A 20,890-nucleotide genomic window follows, 5' to 3' on the forward strand; every position below is an offset into this window, starting at 1 on the left:
GGTACGCTATCCTGGCTAACTCCGATCCTCTCCACATGCTCATTCTTCATGTGTATGTGTAATGAGTGGAAATAGGCGATATGGCTCCTGCCAGCAGAATCTCAGACAATTGATCCTGCCCTTGGCCAACGTCCACACAATTGCACATCCTGATATGGATCACAAGACGGTCCGACCTCCTTCCTGCCTTTCTTCCTCAGGGACTGGGGTGCACTATTGATATTTATAACTGGATTTTAATTTGTAGTGCTAAATTTTCCTTCCACGTTTTTTGTTTTGGGGGGGGGGGCGTGTTTAAGTGCTGCTCTTAAAATGGAGACATTAATTGCCTCTTAATTTAGAAATATCCAATTGGTGAAAATTTTAAAAAAGGAACGCTCACTGGCTGAACAACCGGCGTGCACCAGATTGGTTCAACCTCTGTTCTGGCTGGGGTGGATTTGGGATTTGTCCCCTTGCTCTACCTATGGTAGAGGCTGTGGGTCGGACTTGCAGAGAACGCATGACTCAAAATGTTGGAACCACCTTTAATGTAGAAACTCACCCTCAGGTGCTTCACACAGGTGTAAGTTTTTTTTAAAAAAACAGATGGACGCTGGGAAGTGATATTAGGAAAGGTGGTCAAATGTTTAACTGAAGGGACCACAAAGGTGGATATGAGTTAGAGAGGCAGGATTTAAGGAGGTAAATTCGGGAGTTTGGGGCAAGGCAGCTGTCTCTGTTTGCGCGGGAGATGGCTTTGGGCCGGAGGTTAGAGATGGGATTTTAACATGCATCAACGCTGTTACATTCCTGCAAATTGGGAGCTTTTGTTGCTTTTTTTTTTAAGTTAAAAAGTGCAGCGTACGTTCAATCTGCGGCTAAGTTTAAGCCTATGCATTTTTACGTTTATTCGTGTGCTGAGTAACACATTAATGGCTGAGTAACACATTCATGGAGTTTGTCAGGGTTGTGACAACGATGCCACATTTAGTTTCACTCTTCTGGCGAATTACCATGTTAAATATTTACTATTTAACAATGATTTTGTGTGTCTACTTTGTGGTGTTCTAGGAAATGGAGAAAACAACTTTTCGCATTGCCATCTAGACTCGGGATCTCATCGCCCTTGGGCCAAACCATGTTTCGTGCAGTCTAAATTGTCACAAATATTTGTTAATCTTTTTTTAAATACATTTTATAGTACCCAATTTTTTTTCCAATTAAGGGGCAATTTAGCATGACCAATTCACATAACCTGCACGTCTTTGGGTTGTGGGGATGAGACCCACACAGACACTGGGAGAATGTGCAAACTGGACACTGACAGTGACCCAGGGCCAGGATTCGAACCAACGTCCTCAGTGCTGTAGTCAGCAGTGCTAACCACTGTGCAACCCCGTTAATGATCTTTATTGTCACAAGTAGGCTTACATTAACGCTGCAATGAAGTTACTGTGAAAATCCCATTGTCGCCACACTTCGGCGCCTGTTCGGGTACACAGGGAGAATTCAGAGGGCGGGATTCTCCCAGCCCTGCGCCAGGCCGGAGAATCCCCACGAACGGGCCACGCCGCCGGCACGTGATTCTCCGGCCTGGATGGGCCGATGTCCCGCCGATGCCGTTCTAACCAGCTCTGGGTCAGTGGGACCTCGGCGTATAAGGGTCGGGTGGCGACCTGGGGGGTCCAATGTGGCCTGGCCCGCGATCGGGACTCACCGATCGGCGGGCCGCCCTCTGTGGCTAGGGCCTCCTTTCCTACGTTCCGTGCCCTGTAGCCCTGCACCATGTTGCGTCAGGGCCGGTGCGTTGAAGGAGGCCACTGCGCATGCACACGTTGGTGCCGACGCCACTGCGCATGTCCTCGTTGGCACCAGCGTCACTGCGCATGTGCGGATCCCGCGGCGCAGTTCGTGCCGGGATCTGCAGCTGGAGTGGCGCGAACCGCTCCAGCGCAGTGCTGGCCCCCAGTAGGGGCCAGAATTAGACATGGGAGCGACGTTCATACCGTCGTAAAACAACGCCGTTTACGACGGCGTGGGCACTCTGCCGCAGGATTGTAGAATCCCGCCCAGAATGTCCAAATTACCTAACAGCACGTCTTTCGGGACTTGTGGGAGGAAACCGGAGAACCCAGAGGAAACCCACGCAGACACGGGGAGAACGTGCAGACAATGACCCAAGCCAAGAATCGAATCTGGGACGCAGGTGCTATGAAGCAACAATGCTACCCACTGTGCTACCGTGCTGACTCTTCTCCACCTATAAATTTACACCCCTGCCTGAATTCCTCGCTTCCATTTCATTGGTCAAATGCTGAAATCCAGACAACTTTCACTGAAAAATCCATAAGGATTTTTTGCAATCGGGCACGTATACCTTTTGGCCATTGGCGTGGACGCTTTTGAACCGGATCTCAAAGATGGGTTGCATTTTATCTTTGTGTTTCAAGTGATCTCAAGCACTGGGCTGCGGCCACACTGTGCTGCGGCAAGGAAAGGAATGTAATCAAGGTCCTTTCTCGTCTGCCACCAAACCACATTCACTGGAAAGAGTGTATGCAAGATAAGAACGATATCAAGTTCAACTGTTTTTAAAAATAAACTTAGAATACATTTTTATTATTTTCCTCTTGGGACAAGTTTAGCGTGGCCATTCCACCTTCCCTGACCGTCTTTGGGTTGTGGGGGTGAGACCCACGCAGACACAGGGAGAATGTGCAAACTCCACATGGACAGTGACCCAGATCCGGGATCAAACCCGGGTCCTTTGTGCTGGAGATCAAGTTCAACTGTGACGGTACCTGTAGTTGCATAACCCACTGATGCTGGTCTGGATTCACAAGACAACGGTTTCTCCTTTGGGGTGTTTTAAGGGATGGAAGTGCCTGTGGAACAGTCAGTGAGTTCAGCAAAACCAAGGGCAAACACAATGAGGTTACAATGAAAGGGGCTAAGAAAGAATTTTCCAAAAATTGCACATGTGCTCGATCAAATGGGAAAAGTAGTGTGAAACTCGCTAATTTCACAGCGACTGTTTTTTTGCCAGATCAAAGGGCAAAAAGCATTGGGGAGGATCACGCAGCCAGCTGGGGGCAGGGCCTAAACCAAGGCAGGATTCCCAGATGGCACTTCGTTTTTAAAGGATGCTCCATCTCAGTGAGGTTAAAGGTCACCCAACCCAACATCTGAACCCCAGGTAAACATGGAACACCGCAAACCCTCCAACGCAGATTGTCAACCCCATTCAACGCGGTCAAGATGACCCACCCCCAACCCTTGCTGGCATTGGAGCGCCTCTCCCATTGTGTCTACCCTTCTGCCATGCATGCACAACTGCTGCTCCACCATCACGCCCCCCCCCCCCCCCACAAACATTGAGGCCTTGCCAACTTCCAGGTTGGCAGTGCCAGGGGCCCAGTCATGTCCCTCACCACCCAGGGCTATAGTCAATGCAGGGGCCAGTTTAGCTCACTTGGCTTTCCAGCTGGTTTGTGAGCAAGCCCAGCAGTGTGGGTTCAATTCCCGTACCGACTGAGGTTATTCATGAAGGCTATGCCTTCTCAACCTTGCCCCTTTTGCCTGAGGTGTGGTGATTCCTCGGGTTAAATCGCCATCAGTCAGCTCTCCCCCTCAAAGGAGAAAAGCAGCCTATAGTCATCTGGGTCTATGGTGACTTTTCCTCTGCACCCCTGGTATGGTAATCCCGACTGGTATCAGTTTTTGTCAACCAGTAGCCATTCCCGCCAGTGTGACATCACTCCCGCGGGGGCGGGCAGGTGCATCTGATGCTGCCGGAATATACAGCATCAAGCCATTTAATGACCTGTTAAATGTATTCTAATTCATTGAAATAAAGTTCACGCCTGGAAATTGTCATGAGGGTCCAAGAACATCGCTTGTAAATCTTGCCGGCCATAACAGAGTTTGTGTCCGTGGCGAATGGGTCCAGTAAATCTTGCCCATGGTTTCCAAAGCAAAATATTGCAGATGCTGAAATTTAATTTAAAACAAAATGCTGCACTCCTCAGATGAAGCAACAAACAGAATTTTCCATGTACCTTTCGATTCATTTTTAAAAAAAATATAAATACCCGAAACAACTTCTTCCAAATTTGAAGTAATAAAACCTAAAAAATGACCAAGTTCTAAAATATTAAGCGTTTCACCACTGTGCCACTGTAGTTTTCTGAGCTCTAGGAGCAGCTCTTGGTGTCTCACAGTCAAATTTCATGTCACTGATCTGTAACATGAGCACTGCTCACTGAGGATGTTAAGCAGCACCTCTGACCCCCAGAATATGTCAAGACTGTGCTGATTAGGGCAGCACGGTGGCGCAGTGGTTAGCATTGGGACTACAGCACTGAGGACCCGGGTTCGAACCCCGGCCCTGGGTCACTGTCCATGTGGAGTTCGCACATTCTCCCCATGTCTCCATGGGTTTCGCCCCCACAACCCAAAAGATGTGGTTAGGTGGATTGGCCACGCTAAATTGCCCCTTAATTGGAAAAAAATAATTGGGTACTCTTTTTAAAAAAAAAAAAATGCTGTTTAATTGTGATTAACTTCTCTCTGGTTACATATTACATACTGTTTGCACATAAAACCTCCACCATTTCCTTATAATGTTCTCCAGATGTACCCTCTACATTTGGCCCGAGCAGCTCACTTTGTCTCTGGGGCTCAATCTGCAGCATATCTGACTTGCAATGTTGTCAGAGCTGGGATTTAATGCTGCTCCCTCCTTTTGTGAAAAAACACTGAGGCGACATGGTTATCCTAGTGCTCACTGATGAGAAAATATATTTGACTGACCGATCTGAAATAAGGAACTCACCAGGTGAGAATGACTATAAATATTTCTCAATTTTGGAACAGTGGGTGGTATTTAATGGAGGTTGTGGGGGTCTTGCCCACCCTCTGGAGAGCCAATAAGAGCAGCACATTGTCTTTTCTTTTGAGAAGGCCCACCAAAGTGCCACTCAGGCACTTAACTGGAAAGCAACAGACCTACCCCAGGATCCTTGATCACCGGGGCAGGAGTCCTGCCCACCAAGAGTTACCAGCCAGTGCTACTGAATGGCAGCGCTAATATGGTGGTGGCTGCTGCCTTCCTTGGTCCAGTATCGTCACTGGATCTCAGGCCAATGGCAAGTGATGACAGGAGGGTGGGGGTTGGCAGGAAGGCCCAACTTTTCCAAATACCGGGTCTCTCCGTCAGGTACTTTATCTTTGAACGAGGGGTTGCTTGTGCTCCCTACGTGGCATTGGTCACCACCCATCTCTTCATCCCCACCCCCTCCCAAAAACAGCTATGGGGTAGGGCATTAAATTCTGCCCAATGTGTTGGGACGCTCCTAAATGACCCTGAAACAAGGCGCAGCTTAAGATTGTGAACCTGGGCAAAAGGTTAGGGAATGCCCTCCCATGTAGGACAGTGTCATTTCTGATGACTGAAATTAATTTTCCTTTGAAAATTAGTTTGACGGGGTGGAGCAGTGGTTAGCACTGCTGCCTCACGGCGACGAGGACCCAGCTTTGATCCCGGCTCCAGGTCTGTGTGGAGTTTACACATTCACCCAGTGTTTGCGTGGGTCTCACCCCATAATCCAAACATTTATTTATTTTTTAAAAATATAAATTTAGAGTACCCAATTCATTTTTTTAAATTAAGGGCAATTTAGCGTGGCCAATCCACCTACCCGACACATTTTTGTGTTGTGGGGGTGAAATCCACGCAAACACGGGGAGAATGTGCAAACTTCACACGGACTGTGACCTAGAGCCGGGATCGAACCTGGGACCTCGGCGCCGTGAGGCCGCAGTGCTAACCCACTGCCCCACCGTGCTGCCCTCCACAATCCAAAGATGGCAGGGTAGGTGAATTGGTCACGCCCTCAAATTGAAAAAAAAAAATTAGTTTGACGAGCATTCAAAGCATATTGTAAAAACAGAAAATCACAAATGAGCTAGCCCACACCTACACTGTCCAAAATACTAAGGAATATAATGGACTATTAGACCCAATTGTGTTTGTCTATTTTTTGCCTTTATTCTCATGTTCAGATACAATTCCACGGGCGGCAGAGGCTTTCCTCCCATCACACATGCATCAGGTTTTCAAATCAGGTTATTAGATACCATTCAAGAGCTGGATGGTGGCAGAGTTTCCTGTCACACCACCACCTCCTCCTAAACCAGGTGCAAAAGCCAAATGCAGTTCCTCGAGTTCTGATCAGTAACTGGTCAGACTGGGAATGTTCCTAGTTTATGTGGCACAATACCACCTGGAGCAGACCATCAGGAAATTTTACCAATGGTTTCAAATCACCAGGGTGATATGATTGAACTCCATTCCATTAATACACATTGCATATTCTTTTTATCGTGGAGCAAAACTTGAAGGTTGAAAAAAGGTGTAGAAAACAAGTACACTTGCACAAAAATGTTCCCTTAGTCTTCGTGCCTGTAATGGAATATTAACATTCTAATATTAGGCTATTGATTTGCTCACACTGACATTAAGAATTTTTTGTAAAGTATTTATTACTAAAACATGCGGAAATTATTTCCGTCATCTCTTCTAAATATGCCAATTTTTCCTACGGACGTGAACTGCTGCCCTCTGCCCAAGTAGCCATGCCAATGTGCTAATAGACAATGGGTCGTGGTACTATCCTAATTTGGAGGGCATCAAAAGCCTAATGTTGCCCACACTCAATACCCTCATACACAGACTATCCAGCAGCGCATGAGTGAAGGAAATTCCACCACCCACATCTTACAACAAAGGGTCTATTTGTGTGAAAATAACTTATTTGATATATTTTGCCACCTTGATTATGCAGATATTACAATAGAAAATATTTCACCTAGATTATTATACATAGTTTTGGGTTAAAAGCAAGGTTTCCAGCACCACAAGAAGCTCTGGTAAACCTTTTGCCCTGCTGCAGCTATGCGATTAATTAACTTTTGGAAAAATCCATTCAGTGACCAGCCCATTGGTGATACGAGGAGAGATTCCTGTGCCACAGTGGAAGGAGATCAGCGCTCACACAATGTTAAATGAAATAAAGTATCTCAACAGGCAGAAGGGGTGGATTGTTTGTCCGGATCTACTATTAGCCCTTTGCTCAGAAGGAAGGCCTCCTGCTTTGGTTCACGCCCCAAGAAACTTTTCAGCATTTCTTGAGCATCCAGAGAACCGCCTGGTTTAAGAATGAAGTTTCGGTAATCCACGCCGACCTAGAGGGGGCAACAAGCATAAAACGTGCAAGTTAGGGAAATCCTTTTAAAAGTGAACAGGTTCTACTTTCACTAAACGTTCATTTATTATAAGCTTATTCATAACTGACTGATTTGATTTATTAGTGTCACATGTATTAGTATGCAGTGAAAAGTATTGTTTCTGGAGTATTGTAACTGGAAAGCACAAAGGAAAACCAGGTCCTGGCTATGATTATATTGTCTCAGGGAATGTTAGCTGAGATGCAACCAGAAAATCCAATGTTAAATTGCTGACTCTGGCTGCTAGCACATGGGGAGTAGTGGCGGTAAATAACATAGATGCATTTCAGGGGAAGCTAGAAAAGCACATGCAGGGGAAAGCATTGGAAGGGTATTACCATTGAATGAAGTAGAGCAGGAGGAGGTGGTATGGAGAATAAACACCAGCATGGATCTATTGGGGTGAGCAGCCTATTGTTATACTGTGCATTCTATGTATGTGCACTACTTTTTTAATGTTGGGAATAAGAATTTTCTCAATGTAAAAAATTATGATTTTATAAGGTGCCAAAAATTTTACTGTACAAAAGAGCTTAACAAATAGGAGCAGAAGCAGACTATTCAGTAAGATCATGGTAGATCTGGGCAGCACAGCGGCGCAGTGGTTAGCACTGCTGCCTCACGGTGCCGAGATCCCAGGTTCCATCCCGGCTCTGGGTTGTTGTCCGTGTGGAGTTTGCACATTCTCCTTGTGTTTGCGTGGGTTTCACCCCCACAACCCAAAAGATGGGCAGGGTAGGTGGCTTGGCCACGCTAAATTGCTCCTTATTTGGAAAAAATGAATTGGGTACTCTAAATTTATATAACAAAGAGATCATGGTAGATCTTCTATCTCGTACAACTTTTCGCTCTATCCACATTGCCCTTGATATCCCAAAAATCTATGCCTTTTTAAAATTGTCTTGGTTGAGTCACGTGATGGGAGCACGGAAGCAGTTGCGTTTTCGCAAGCTCTGGCTCTACTTAACTTGTAATCCTTTTTTTCTTTTTTACCCGGTGCACCTTTCATATCTGCGCAAGTCATATGTCCCATGAAAAGGCAACGTCCCTGGAAAATCCTGATTGTTTTTTGTGAAGAGGAGCCAAGTTGAATCCTTGTCTGATCATGGCGGACAGAATCTTCCCAGAGGTGGGACATCGCCTGCAGACGCTAAATGCTGCCAGATCCATTTGTGGGCTGATTGGGACCCCCTCAGTAAGGGCCCAGCTTGCAGTGTCTTTGCTGGTGAACGGGCTTTTTCCCCAGCAATGCATTGTGCGTCGGGATGCTGGCCGCCATTGAGAATATTGTTCTGGATGAAGATCTCGGCTCTGTGGTGCAGATTCATTTGAGCTCACTTGGAAGATTTGCAAAGTATCCATGAGAAAATGGTTGAGGAGCATGAGCGAGTTCTTATATTCGAAAGAGCACTTTATCTGGTTATGGCTCACCTTCGAGATGTTGAAATCCTGTTGCACGGAGTGTTGTTTATCCTGATGGGATCGGAGTTTGAGAATTGCGTGCCATAATTTAATAGTCTTGATTTGGAGGCTAGGTGTCGATTGTAGCACAGCGCATCCAGCTATCAAGGCCTTGCGTTAGTTGGGGCATTGACCTTATGTGGTCTTGTCGCCTGGGCATCGGAGCGATGGTGGAAGTGATGGTGCTTCGATCGTTGGAATCCTGGAGAAATCCTGACGAGTGTTCGCTGATCCTGTTTTAACCTCAGCTTTTTCGAGCAACATAATGGCATTATTATCCAATTAAGTGGCAATTTAGCGTGGCCAATCCACCTAACCTGCACATCTTTGGGTTGTGGGGGTGAGACCCACACAGTCATGGGGAGAATGTGCAAACTCCACACGGGCAGTTGCCTGGGGCTGGGATTGAACACAGGTCCTCGGCGCGGTGCTAACCGCGCACCACCGTGCCGCCCTGTATTCATATGTTGAGCTGTTTTTTACCTTGGTCACCCGTGTCATTTTGTTGCGTTGTTTGCAAAAATGTAAAACCTTAATAAACATACTTTTAAAAAAAATGTCTTGCCACCAGAGTGGAGTTATATTTCATATGATGCTAAACCTAGTGTAACATAACCTCCTGGAATGGGGTGGGAAGGTCTCATCATCATTTGGTTTTAATGTGTTCAGATTGGAATTGGCACTCGCATTCCACGTGCAACATACTACGCAACATACTGATTTTCATTGGAACAAAAGTTTAATGTAATTGTGTTTATCAACTGCAACCAGTCTACAGATTTAGAATGTAAACAGAGAAAAGGAAAGAGAATAGCAGTTTTTTTTAATTGAAAATATTCAAAAGATTTTATATTAGCAGAGAATGAGAATAGAAGCTTTTAAAATTAAAAAGGATATTAGAAGTGTGAATAGGCAAAGATTCCAACTGGGGAGTCAATAATGAGGGTCATTAATTTAAAATGGTAGAGTATGGAGAGAGTCAAGAAATATTTGTTTACTTAGTTCTTAGAGCATGCTTTGTCATAGTGGTTCTTGCACGATTCGGTTCTCTCCCTCACTGGGCGAGATCCAGATTTACATATTTAAATGAGCAGTTAAGTGTCGCCGTCCACGCCTGGGAGACCTCATCATGGTGCCTTTTAACACTGGTCCACATAAACGTGGACACAAACAGGTGCAATGGCACCTGATGGGGGAGATCCCTGGGTGGTTGGGCTCTGCGCAGGGTGGTTCTTGGGCATCTTGGCATCGCCAGGGTGTCTGGGTGACTGCCAGGGTGCCAGGCTGGATGTGCCAAGGTGCCAGGTTACCCGGCCCTGGAAGTGCCCTCCTCTTATGAGGGGGGGGGGAACGCGAGATCCCCCTAACAGGTCATTTTGGGTGGAGGGGAGTTGAGAGATTGGGTAGCATTCAGAAATGGCACCCGTATCTCTTCCTGAACTGAGGAGCAAAGTAAGTGTGGCTTCAGTGGGGCACTCCTCGATGTAGCCAAAAAAGAAAAAGGGTCCCATTTGATAGTGGGGTAGTTCTCAGCGCTGCAGGCACCAAGAAACATCCCGCTCAACACACCCAAAACGTGACTCCTGTTAAATCGCGCCCTACATCTTTTTGGATAAATTGGAAGAAAATACAGGCAATGGGGAGAGAGATGATGGGAGGATTGTTTTAGTAAAGGATCAGCACAAATATGAGGGCTGAATAGCTTTCTTCTGTGCTGTAAGTCTGTACAGTCCTGTCCCCCCATTCCTGAGGGTGTTCACTTGTGCTGTGCGAGAGACAATCTAATCTGCCTCAGTGACCAGAGCTAGGGAGAGAAGATTTTATAAAGCTGAAGATCAGCCAGGGTTCCCGTTTCCGATCACTATTTAGTAACCAACCTTGTAAACAGATGGTTACAGATTTGAACTGTGATTATTTCACTCTGGGTGAAAATTGATCAGTACCTTTGAGCTCATGATGCCCTCTTGTCGAAATCGGGTGTAGAACATGTCCATCGAATAGACCTCACTCCAGAGATAACCATAATACTGGGCATCATATCCCCCAGCCAGGTGACCAAATGTGGCTGGCATATTAGTTCCTGAAAATATAATTACATTATCATCTCAAGTATCTGTTTTTCTAAAATAAATAACTGTTTTAATATTTAGTCATTATGTGGAGATGCCGGGGTTGGACTGGGGTGGGCACAGTAAGAAGTCTTACAACACCAGGTTAAAGTCCAACAGGTTTGTTCCGAATCACTAACTTTCGGAGCACAGCTCCTTCCTCAGGTGAATGATATTTAATATTTAGTGCCATTTATTTTTATTGCATTTTTATAAGTTGGATCTGGACAGGTTTGTTAGGTTACACACACACACATTGCTGCATATGTCATAGAATCATAGAATTTACAGTGCAGAGGAGGCCATTTGGCCCATCGAGTCAGCACCGGCTCGTGGAAAGAGCACCCTACCCAAGCCCACACCTCCACGCTATCCCCATTACCCAGTAACCCCACCCAACACTAAGGGCAATTTTGGACACCAAGGACAATTTATCATGGCCAATCCAGCTACCCCGCACATCTTTGGACTGTGGGAGGAAACCGGAGCACCCGAAGGAAACCCACGCACACACGGGGAGAACGTGCAGACCCCGCACAGACAGTGACCCAAGCCGGGAATCGAACCTGGGACCCTAGAGCTGTGAAGCAATTGTGCTCACCACAATGCTACCGTGCTGCCCGCAAGGTTAATTGTTTATCTGGATCAGAGACTCTTCCTTGTAGTATTGAACACAAAATTTTCCCACTCTCTTACCTATCCCTGACATATTTTGCTCCCCTTTTTCAACAGCTTAAAACATCACCTTCCCACAGTTCTGAAGAAGTCATATCAGACTCAAAACATATATTCTATTTCTTTCTCCACAAATGCTGCCAAACCTGCTGAGTTTTTGCAACTACTCTTTTTATGTAAATTTCATATCTCCAGCATTCGCAACATTTTAGTTTCATCTATACAATACAGACCGGGAAGGTTCCAGATTTGAATCCCAGTTTATGCTAAGGTAGCACACCTCAGACAAAGTAGGAGTGAGGACATTGCAATTGGTCTCAGTTAATCTGAGCTGGATGGTTATTCCATGTTGTTGTACCTCCCTAACTGACCTTTCCTTCATTTTCAGAAAATATTTTTTTCTTTTTATGGTTACCTGGTGATGCTGGAACTCCCATTATCTCTTTACACAGCCTGGCGTACTCGTCCTTAGCATCCACATCCATGTTCGTAGACATGTGCAGCGATTGGTCAACCTTGGCCAAAACAATCTGTCGCAAATTAAAAAGACCTGTGGGGTAAAGACAGGGAGAAATATTGTTTGTATGTTCCTTTGCACAGCATTGGTGCAAAAAACGGTAAATCTATGACCAGAATGCCTGCAAAGTTGAAAAGCAATGCAACTCTCTTTTAAAAAAAAAAAGTCTACATTCATTTTTTTAAAAATTTGCTGTATAGCTACAGATGTGAAAAATTGCACCAATATTTACCGGTGTTAGCTAGTCTGGATTTAAGGAGTTTCTCCAGCAGATCTTTCGGAATTGTGCTCCCATCCTTGTAGTGCTTGGACATCCGGAGTAGAGGATCCTCCTCCCAAACCCAGTTCTCCAACATCTGAGATGGAGCCTCCACAAAATCTCTCTCAACGTGTGTTCCACTGAACATGGCAAACTCAGCCTGTCAGACAATAACAGGATCACTGCATCAAACTCATTTCATGGAACACAGAATTCAGCTGAACGATATAAAGAACTTATCCTGCAACCTGCCTGACATTATCTAGGCACAGGGTTCAAACATAACAAAATCCCTGTCAACCTTACACGGTCCTCCTCGGCTTTCTAAAATATGAAAAGATACAGAATATTAAAGTGAATAATAATAATAATCGTTTATTGTCACAAGTAGGCTTCAATGAAGTTACTGTTCCGGCACCTGTTCGGGGAGGCCGGTACGGGAATTGAACCCGTGCTGCTGCCATTGTTCTGCATTACAAGCCAGCTGTTTAGCTCACTGTGATAAACCAGCCCCAATACATTCAAGATCTACAAGATTAGTTATTAACTGTCCTGGTCTATATTGAAGACTGTTGGCTGAAGAAACAAAATAGGAGGTTAGGTCATTTGCACATTCAAGCCTTAAGAACTGGAGGGCAACAAGAGAATGTTGGGCAACAAAACTGTATGAATAAAAGAAAATCAATCAGTGGTCCCATTCCGTACCATCATCCGTTGCTGTTTGTTGAAAAGCGAAGGTGCAACCATTGGAGATTGGGTTCAGGTTTAGCTGCATGTTCCAAAATAAAATAACTCATCAATAAATATTGTCTAGCTCATGATGAATGACAACTTGGGTACAAAGACTGGAGGCCTGCAGCACAGTGAGAAATGGTTCGGGAAGGGGGAAATTGGGAGAAAATCCTCAGTTTCACAACATTGATAAATATAATGGCAGAGTCGTGAGGGTACAGTGTTCTTACTTGGGAGCAGATCTGATGCATCACGTGACCAAACTCGTGAAAGTAGGTCTCAACCTCCTCATGTTGAAGTAGGGATGGAGCACTGGGAGTCGGCTTGGTGAAGTTTGCCACCATTGCGGCCACTGTGATCTGCCTTGTACCGTCAGGTTGCAAACATCCTGGCTGAAGCCCAAAGCAAGCAGCATGTCCATACTTTCCCTCCCTGCAAAACAAATATATCAACATCTGTGTGGTTACTATTGGTGACTTAGTAAATGTACCCGTGGCCGTATAATATCTCAAATAATTTGTGAAAGTCATACTTTAATTTGGTTTTGTTTGCAATAGGCGTCAATAGAATTTCACTCTTGGATTCCATCAACTGTGTGTTAAATTAGGGCGGCAGGGTGGCATAGTGGTTAGCACTGCTGCCTACGGTGCTGAGGACACGGGTTCGATCCCGGCCCCAGGTCACTGTGCAGAGTTTGCACATTCTACCCATGTCTGCGTGGGTTTCACCCCCACAACCCAAAGATGTGCAGGATAGGTGAATTGGCCATGCTAATATTGCCCCTTGATTGGAAACAAAAATAATTGGGTACTCTAAATTTAAAAAACTGTTAAGTTTATATTACTAAGACTTCAGCATTACTGCAATATCTCAAGCCTTTTTTAATACTATCCTTTAGTCATTGCCTCACTGATCTCTCTTTTGTTACTTTTCAGATCTATACACACACATATATATAATATATATATATATATATATACACACGCATAATTCCTGTTGTTTTACTATGTTGAAAGTTGAACTTGCACATCATTTCTTGCTCTGATTTATTTAGAACTTGGAACCTAATACGATCACAGAATCATTACAGTGTAAGTTTGCACCAGCTCTTTTAAAAGAGCACTCTACCTAGTCCCACTCCCCTGTCTTAACCTTGCACATTCTTTTTTTTCAGATAGCAATCTAATTCCCTTTTGAATATCTCGATTGAACAGGCCTCCACCCACCCTCTCAGGAAAGTTTTTCCAGACTCCAACCACTTTCTGGGTGAAAAATGATTCCTCACATCACTTTTACTCCATGTGCCAATTATTTTGAATGAAATAGTTGTTTGGTGGTACAGAACTTGAGTAATGCTGAGACATAGAAGCTTATCATCTTGCAATCACCAGGAAGCTTTACAAGAATGGCAGTATAAGGGGAAAACAACAATGTATATTGTATGAGAAGAGAATGTGGATTGGTTGGTAACTGGTTGCCATGGAGAATGACCAGTTGAGGGTGACTGATAATTACTGCCAAGCATGGTTTGAAATTTAAACCAGGCAGCTTAACCCTGATTGGACAAGGCACCGTCCTGGGGAATGTGTCAAGAATGGCTGTCACTTATTTTCTCTCGCTGAAACAGGTATTGTGTGTGTACATGTCCTTTCTGTCTGCAAAGAACAGGGACTTTGGTACCTGGGTTCATTCTTGTGAATCTCCTCTGTCCTTTTTCCAATGCGTCAAGTATGGCATCCAGAACTGGATGCAGTATTTAACCCGTGTCTTATACATGTTCAACATTACTTCCTTACTTGTAACTTAATTCCCCTATTAATGAAGTCTAAGATACTATATGCTTTATTAACTGTTCTCTCAACATGCTCTGCCATCTTCAATGACTTATTTACATATACACAGAGGTCCCTGTTCCTGCATCTCGAGTTTCTCCCCTTATTTTATACGGTCTTTCCATATTATTCCTGCCAAAATGAATCACCTCACCCTTTTCTACACTGAACTTCATCTGCCACTTTTCTCCCAATCCACCAACATGTCTATGTCCTTTTAAAGTTTAAGACTCTCCTCATCACAGTTGACATTTCCAATCTTCACATCATATGCAAATGTTGAAATCATGCCCTGAACTCCAGTCTAGGTCATTAATATATATCAGGAAGAGCAAGGGTCCCAACACTGACCCCCCACCCCAGAACTCCACTACACACCTGCCTCCAAATCTGAAAAACAACCATTTAACACTATTCTGTTTCCTATACAAGTGTATACTTTCCCTTTTATTCCATGAGCTAGAATTTCACTTGTTTGTCTGTTGTTTGCACTGCATCAGATACCCTTTGAGAATCCATATACACATCAACAGTGTTGCTCTTATCAACCTTCTCTGTTACCCTCTCAAAAAACTCTTAGCAAGTTAGTTGAACATTATTTTCTCAATGCACCCATGCTGGGCTTTCCTTTAATTATCTACTGAGTTTGTCCCAAACTATAGTTTCCAGAAGTTACTGGACTACTGAAGGCAAACGGATTGGTCTGCAGTTGTCGGCTTTATCCTTGCACCCCTTTTTGAACAGGATGTAAAATTGCAATTCTCCAATCCTCTGGCACCATCTCGGTGTCTAAGGAAGACTGGGAGATAGTGCCACTGTTTCAACTCTCGCTTTCCTCAGTACCCTTGCCCTAACCTACACTTTTTTCAATTTTGTGATCTGAAAACCATTTGCCTGGATGTCTCAATAATTTAACAAAACCACTTGGGTCTTGACAAATGAAACCAGAGCAGTATGGTTTTCCTGACTTCCTGAGCAGGGTCCTGTCCCATTTCTCAGCTCAGGTGGCAGTGGGGTGTTTAAATACAACCCTTGAGCTTCAGTTTACATTTGAGAAAGTCCTGGACATTCTATCAAAAAACACTAAAGCCAGGGCAGCATGGCGGCGCAGTGGTTAGCACAGCTGGCTCACGGCACCGAGGTCCCAAGTTCGATCCCAGCTCTGGGTTACTGTCCGTGTGGAGTTTACACATTCTCCCCATGTTTGCATGCATTTCGGCCCCGCAACCCAAAAGATGTGCAGGCTAGGTGGATTGGCCACACTAAATTGCCCCTTGCCCCTTAATTGGAAAAATGAATTGGGTACTCTAAATTTATATTAAATAAAACACACAAGCCACCATGAAGTACACATGTGGCAAACAAGGTACATGGGCAGCACGGTAGCATTGTGGATAGCACAATTTCTTCACAGCTACAGCGTCCCAGGTTCGATTCCGGCTTGGGTCACTGTCTGTGCGGAGTCTGCACATCCTCCCCATTTGAGCGTGGGTTTCCTCCGGGTGCTCCGGTTTCCTCCCACAGTCCAAAGATGTGCAGGTTAGGTGGATAGGCCATGCTTAATTGCCCTTAGTGTCCAAAATTGCCCTTAGTGTCGGGTGGGTTACTGGGTTATGGGGATAGGGTGGAGGTGTTGACCTTGGGTAGGGTGCTCTTTCCAAGAGCCGGTACAGACTCGATGAGCCGAAAGGCCTCCTTCTGCACTGTAAATTCTATGAAATATAAATTCTCCCTCCTCTAACAATATAATTTAGGAAGCCAGTGCCATCACATCCATATGGCAAATTTTTTTAGAAATACCCAGACAGATTTTGACCACTTTTATTTTGTTCAGTTTAGGGCCTATTCTACCAAAAAACAGCAATTTTGAATAAAAGAGTGAAAATATTTAGTTTTGAAAGAGCTATCTAATTAGTTTCATTCCCCTGTTTTTTCCCATACCCTGAAAATCATAAGAGCAATTTTCCTCCTAGTTACTTGAAGCCAGCAGCCAAACTACAGTACTGAAATGACCACTCTTCATCCATAAACATAGAAGGAATGCTGGCTGGCAATATGGTTTCATAGCTCAGTCTGATTCACACAACACCAGCTGATATCTCAGCACTGGTGTGCGAGAGGTGTATTCGTACTGGCGCAACTCAAACATGGCGCCCTGTGTCAGTGGTTCAGCTGCTGTTAAGAGATCTCCTGGTACTATACATAGTTCTCCTGGACAGTCTGTATGTCTGCTGTGGGATCCCAGTCAACTAGCTACCTTCAACCAAAACCACCCAGAAGAAAAATAAACTTGTCGTTCATCTAATTTGCTATTTGCAAGTTCAATTGATTGGCTTTGGTACGGAAAAGAGACAAGATAAAAACTGTCTCCACCCACATTATTTACAATTTGAGATAAGTACAAGTACTTGCAGCAGTGCTTTTTTTTTTTTAAATCGTGAAAGATTTAGTAAAGAGAAAGGCTATAGGGCTGATGACCCGAGGGCACAGATTCAAGGTGAGTGACAAAACAGAGGCTGCACGAGGAAAAGCTTTTCAACTCAATGAGTGGTTAGAATCTGGCGTTTGATGGTTACAGGGTTGGGAATAGTTTTCAAAAGGTAACAGGATGGATATTTGAAGGAAATATGTTTCAGGTTTATGGAAAAGAGAGGGGGTTGTGGGACTAACTGAACTCTTCTTCGAAAGATCTGGCAGACTTGATGGTTGAATGGCCTCTTTGTGCTGTGCCAGTTTGATTCTACAACGGTGCAGAAATAGCTAACACTTTTGCTCACAAAACAGTGATTGCACTTCAACAGTAATTTATTGTATGTGAAGTGCTTTGGGATGTTTGAGATGCCATAAAAATTCTTCATTCACATCCACGCAAGACGTCCAATGAGTCACTGAGTACTAATCAGAAACAGGAGCCCCACTGATTCAGTTTTCCTCCTCCTAGTTTAGAGACACGGAGACTAATTATGTTGTCTTATCTACTGACTAAGTTGGCATCAGCTAACTCAGTAATCACCAGGGTACAAACATGGGACTTTCTAGTCCATATTGCTCAGTTTCACAATGGGCAAGACATTTTAATTACAGGACCGCCTTAATGAATTGTAACTTGATGCAAGGCTATCTGTTTTTGACCAATTATATTCCTCCTCAATAGATTAAGAAATCACCTTGGATATAAATCTAAATAGAATTGTCCCATCAACTGTCCAGTTGCTGTGTCTTTCACAGAATACAGTTTTACATCCTCATGCCACACAGGCACATTCTCAATGAGTTGAAAGGTCAATCCCAGCAGTTCCTGGTAGATTTCCAGCAAGCCAGAGGTTACAATTTCCATCGGAAAATATTCCTTCAGCAGATTTTGATCCACTGAGTACTTCAACTCCTCCACCTGGTTCATGTAGTAGCGCAGATCCCAGGCATTTATAATGTTATCAAAATCCAGCCCTCGCTTCTCACATTCTTCCTTCTTCAGGTCTAAGATAATCGCCCTCTCCTCGTCACCAAGTGGTTTCAGCTTCCGCGCTAGCTCATCTAAAAATGAATTTGAAAGGTTTAGAAGTACTGATATTGTTCCCAATTGGGTGCAGATCATCCCTATGAGTCCCAAACTTTATTCCCAGTGATCCATGAGTGACTGTTGCAGTGTGCATTGGTCAGGAACGGCAGTGAGGATGGGGAGGAGGTGGTTTAGAACATCTTCTGGCCCACAAGAATTAAAAGGAAATCAACCAAACTAAAAATTTCAAAACTATGTTCTTAAAGGAGCAGCTTGCAGCAGAACAGTATGGGTGGGCATGGTAGCACAGTGGTTAGCACTATTGCATCACAGCACCAGAGTCCCAGGTTCGATTTCGGGCTTGGGTCACTGTCTGTGCGGAGTCTGCATCTTCGCCCAGTGTCTGCGTGGGTTTCCTCCGGGTGCTCCGGTTTCCTCCCACAAGTCCCAATAGACGTGCTTGTTAGGTGAATTGGACATTCTGAACTCTCCCTCTGTGTACCCGAACAAGCACCGGAATGTGGCACCTAGGGGCTTTTCACAGTAACTTCAGTGCAGTGTTAATGTAAGCCTACTTGTGACAATAAAGATTATCTAGACTGCTGGGCAGGCCACCTAAACCAGGTTTCAATGGACTAACCCCAACCAAAATGGCAGCAGGTGGGAATGGGGCAGTAAGTGAATTCCTATGTTTGGGAGCACTCTTATCCCATTTCGCCAGATGAATGGTTAAAATTATTTTTTTTCTCATTCAAGCCAACTTGTATAACAGTCCAGATTGCAGGCAGGCAATTTTGTTTCAGGATGCAACAGAGTCTAATCTAATACTGTCCTTACATGACACCGTATCAGACCCACTAAAAATGGAATCAGACTGTGAACGTTACTTTTATGAAGAGCCCTTTTAGCTATCAGAATGCAGAGCCTTTCACCCTATCAGACAGGGTTGGTGTCAAATGTAGATCCTCAAGGCGATAAGACAATGTGTTACCTCATTTCACCGAAGGTAAGCATATGGTTGTAAACTGACATACATTACCCAAAAATTTATTGACATTTTTGCTATTCTTAGCCATGTTCATTTCGAGTATGAAATCTGAGTGGGTCTTAAATTCCAGAAGACAAGACTTCTTTGTGCGAAGTTCCACCACTTCTTTAAGGATTTTTGTATTGTCCTAGATAAACAAGAAAACATTATTTAATTTTGACTTTGTTTCCAATACTAAGCTTATTTCTTAAAAGTAGAATCACATTTTGCTGAACTGCCCACTAACCCTCAATGCAATAACAGAGCAGTCCTCGGACTCACGACACAGTTGACTCCCGAAAACTATACTCGGAGTCGAAATGTTGTAAGTCGGAACCAATTTTCCCAGAAGAACAAAGTTATAAATGGGGGATTGGTTCCTGAACCAAGGATGGAAATCACTCGTGGAGCACCCGGCGGTGTAGAACGCTTTCAACTCTTGCCCTGTAAAATCGCAGAGGCGACTGTCGATGTCTGCACACCTTCGCACAAGCTCCTCGGTTAGTGTGGGGGTAAAATGAATTGATCCAATCACTCTCAGTTACCTGTTTAATCTTGAACATCTGCAAGTCTGAGCGCATCTTAAATACAATATAAGTGGCACACCAATTGAGGAAAAGGGGAGCAGCGAGGGAAATAGGGGGAGTGAGGGATGAGGAAGGAGAGATGGAGCGGGGAGCGGAGAGAGTGAATGGAGTGTTCAAGACATTTTATAAAAAATTATATGAAGCTCAACCCCCGGATGGGAGGGAGAGAATGATGGGCTTTTTTGATCGGCTGGAATTTCCCAAGGTGGAAGAGCAGGAAAGGGTGGGACTGGGAGCACAGATCGAGGTAGAAGAAGTGGTGAAAGGAATTAGGAGCATGCAGGCGGGAAAGGCCCCGGGACCGGATGGATTCCCAGTCGAATTCTATAGAAAATATGTGGACTTGCTCGCCCCGGTATTGACGAGGACCTTTAATGAGGCAAAGGAAAGGGGACAACTGCCCCCGACTATGTCTGAAGCAACGATATCGCTTCTCTTAAAGAAGGAAAAGGACCCGCTACAATGCGGGTCCTATAGACCTATTTCCCTCCTAAATGTAGATGCCAAGATCTGTTTGTGGATGGGAAGTTCGCGAGTCTGGGAGCGCTGACCGAGAAATATGGGTTGCCCCAAGGGAATGCATTCCGGTATATGCAACTGAGGGCTTTTGCAAGGCAACAGGTGAGGGAATTCCCGCAGCTCCCGACACAAGAGGTGCAGGACAGAGTGATCTCAAAGACATGGGTGGGGGATGGTAAGGTGTCAGATATATATAGGGAAATGAGGGACGAAGGGGAGACTATGGTAGATGAACTAAAAGGGAAATGGGAAGAAGAGCTGGGGGAGGAGATCGAGGAGGGGCTGTGGGCAGATGCCCTAAGCAGGGTAAACTCGTCGTCCTCGTGTGCCAGGCTAAGCCTGATTCAGTTTAAGGTATTACACAGGGCGCATATGACTGGAGCACGGCTCAGTAAATTTTTTGGC

At 44.7% G+C, this 20,890-nt stretch overlaps 1 protein-coding gene across 1 annotated transcript in view; it reads right to left on the reverse strand.

Moving 5' to 3' along the window:
* Nucleotides 1–6,006: 6,006 nt before the first annotated feature.
* LOC140394962 (thimet oligopeptidase-like) overlaps nucleotides 6,007–20,890 on the reverse strand; it is a 37,971-nt gene continuing 23,087 nt past the window's right edge. Inside the window, exons 6-12 of the mRNA XM_072482199.1 lie at nucleotides 19,392–19,527; nucleotides 18,021–18,387; nucleotides 13,252–13,453; nucleotides 12,263–12,449; nucleotides 11,929–12,063; nucleotides 10,674–10,810; nucleotides 6,007–7,227 (exon numbers count right to left, since the gene is read on the reverse strand). Coding sequence (XP_072338300.1) covers nucleotides 7,063–7,227; nucleotides 10,674–10,810; nucleotides 11,929–12,063; nucleotides 12,263–12,449; nucleotides 13,252–13,453; nucleotides 18,021–18,387; nucleotides 19,392–19,527 — 1,329 coding nt within the window. The 3' untranslated portion in view covers nucleotides 6,007–7,062. The remainder of the gene's footprint in view (nucleotides 7,228–10,673; nucleotides 10,811–11,928; nucleotides 12,064–12,262; nucleotides 12,450–13,251; nucleotides 13,454–18,020; nucleotides 18,388–19,391; nucleotides 19,528–20,890) is intronic.

The sequence above is a fragment of the Scyliorhinus torazame genome, chromosome 18 (genome assembly GCF_047496885.1).
Source record: "Scyliorhinus torazame isolate Kashiwa2021f chromosome 18, sScyTor2.1, whole genome shotgun sequence".
Lineage (NCBI taxonomy): Eukaryota > Metazoa > Chordata > Chondrichthyes > Carcharhiniformes > Scyliorhinidae > Scyliorhinus > Scyliorhinus torazame.